This window comes from Chaetura pelagica, unplaced genomic scaffold, assembly GCF_000747805.2.
Source record: "Chaetura pelagica isolate M959 unplaced genomic scaffold, ChaPel_1.0 scaffold405, whole genome shotgun sequence".
Lineage (NCBI taxonomy): Eukaryota > Metazoa > Chordata > Aves > Apodiformes > Apodidae > Chaetura > Chaetura pelagica.
This window is the reverse complement of record NW_009953489.1, coordinates 3,139,437-3,141,244: the sequence shown is the minus strand read 5'-3', so window position 1 is coordinate 3,141,244 and position 1,808 is coordinate 3,139,437. Positions and strand designations below refer to the sequence as shown.

The 1,808-nt window shown below is 58.4% G+C and overlaps 1 protein-coding gene across 1 annotated transcript in view; it reads left to right on the top strand.

Annotated features, from left to right (window-relative positions):
* The window catches only part of NOTCH1 (notch 1), a 60,615-nt gene that overhangs the window by 29,990 nt on the left and 28,817 nt on the right, over positions 1-1,808 (top strand). Inside the window, exon 2 of the mRNA XM_009998957.1 lies at positions 1,587-1,808. Coding sequence (XP_009997259.1) covers positions 1,587-1,808 — 222 coding nt within the window. The remainder of the gene's footprint in view (positions 1-1,586) is intronic.

The following is a 1,808-nucleotide window of genomic DNA, read 5'->3' as shown; positions in this document are numbered from 1 at the left end:
GGCCGGGCACGGACGGCGGGCGGCGGCAGCTGCTCGGCCTCATTAGGATGCACACCTGCTCCCCGCCGCCCTTTGTGTGCCGAGCAGATGCCCTGATTTATTATTATACACATTTTCTTTTTCATTTGGCCCGGATAATGCCGTCTCATTAACTCGAAATGTCTCCGAATCCTGACAAATTCTCACACAATCCCCAACAATGAAATCAGAATTGGGTTAAAAAAAAAAAAAAAAGAAAAAGGGAAAAAAAAGAAGAAAAAAAAAAAAAGTAGGGGAAGAGGAGAGGGGGAGTGGGGCTGAAACGTGGGTCCTGCTGCCGGGCTGGGGCCAGCTGAGGGTGAGGGTTTGCTGGCTGTGCTCCACCAGAAAAGGCCCACGCTCTCATTTTGGGCTTTGCAGTTGGGTTTGGGTCTGTGGTGTTCCCTGAGACCCTCCCTGCTCGCCCCAGCAGGGACTGCCTGTTGCTGGAGCTTTGGTTGATGTGCAAGGTCCCACCAGCTCAGATGGCAAAGGGTGTGATCACAGGGTGGGTGCCCCAAACCCTGGCTGCAGCAGGGAGCATGGTACCCCAGTGCCTGGGTGCTGTCATCTTCTCTTGCTGTCGCCTCCAGTGGATCTTGCCTTACCCTGAGTGTGTAGCAATGCATTTAACCTGCCCCAGATTGATTTCTGCTCTCGAGGTCTCTGAGAGCAGCCAGCAGCCTTTCATTGGGTGTCAGGTGCTCTCAAGTCTCGCTGTGCAGAGCCTTGCTCTGTCTTCCCTTTCCTTGGGGGCAGCTCCTCTCTCTGCGAGGTCCTTTGCCAGCCCTGTGTCCTGCCCAGCCTCTCTGGGATGGCTGCTGGGATTTGTCCTTGCAATTGCTCCAGCCCTGTTGGCCACTGGTGACAGATGGTTGAACCAGTGGCCACATCGGGGGGCCCTTTCTCAGGGCCCCCATGCAGAGGGGCACGGCAGCCAGAGCCACTCATCTGTCCTTGTGCAGGGTTTGCTTTCGAGGAAGATCTCAGCTGCTTGTGAGGAGCAGGAACATGTCCCACCTGCTACTAGCTAGAACTACTGAGCCTCTGTTTGGTCACGTTTGAGTGATTTCTCAGGATGGAGGGAGGAGAAAATCACCCTGGTGGAGCTGGAACCATGGTGTAGACAGGGAAGTGCAGGGGCACAGGTTTTCCTCTCCTTTAGGGTCTGCAGGTGCCCTGGATGGAGTGCAGGTATGGAGTTGCCCATCCTGGCTCTACCATGTCCCCGCTTGCGTCTTGGTTTCCTCTTCAGTGAGGAGGGGGAGGAAAATAAAGCACATTGCGATGAGAAGCAGGACGTCAGTGCTGGAGGCTGCGGTTTTGCAAGTCAGTGCAGGCCCCTGGATGGGGGACGCCTTTGTTCCTGGCGCCTCTTTCATCTTCCTCTTCTCAGCCCAGAGCAGCCAGGACAGAGCTTTGCAGTTGCCAAACCCAACATGCCGGGATGTGGTGCGGGGTCGGGCCCGGGGGAGGTGTTCCCGGAGCCGGTCCCTGGGGTCACTGGGTGCCCTCAGCCCCTGGGGGGACCCCTGATCCTGCTGACAGTGCGTCTCCCCTCCTACCAGGTGTAGCAGTTCCTACGTGGGCGAGCGGTGCCAGCTGCCCAACCCCTGCCTGAGCTCCCCTTGCAAGAACGCCGGCACCTGCACCCCGGTGGTGCGCGGCAGCACCGTGGACTACACCTGTGCCTGCCGCCTGGGCTTCACCGACGAGCTGTGCCTGACGCCCCGCGACAACGTCTGCCTCAGCAACCCCTGCCGCAACGGGGGCACCTGCGACCCGCTGAC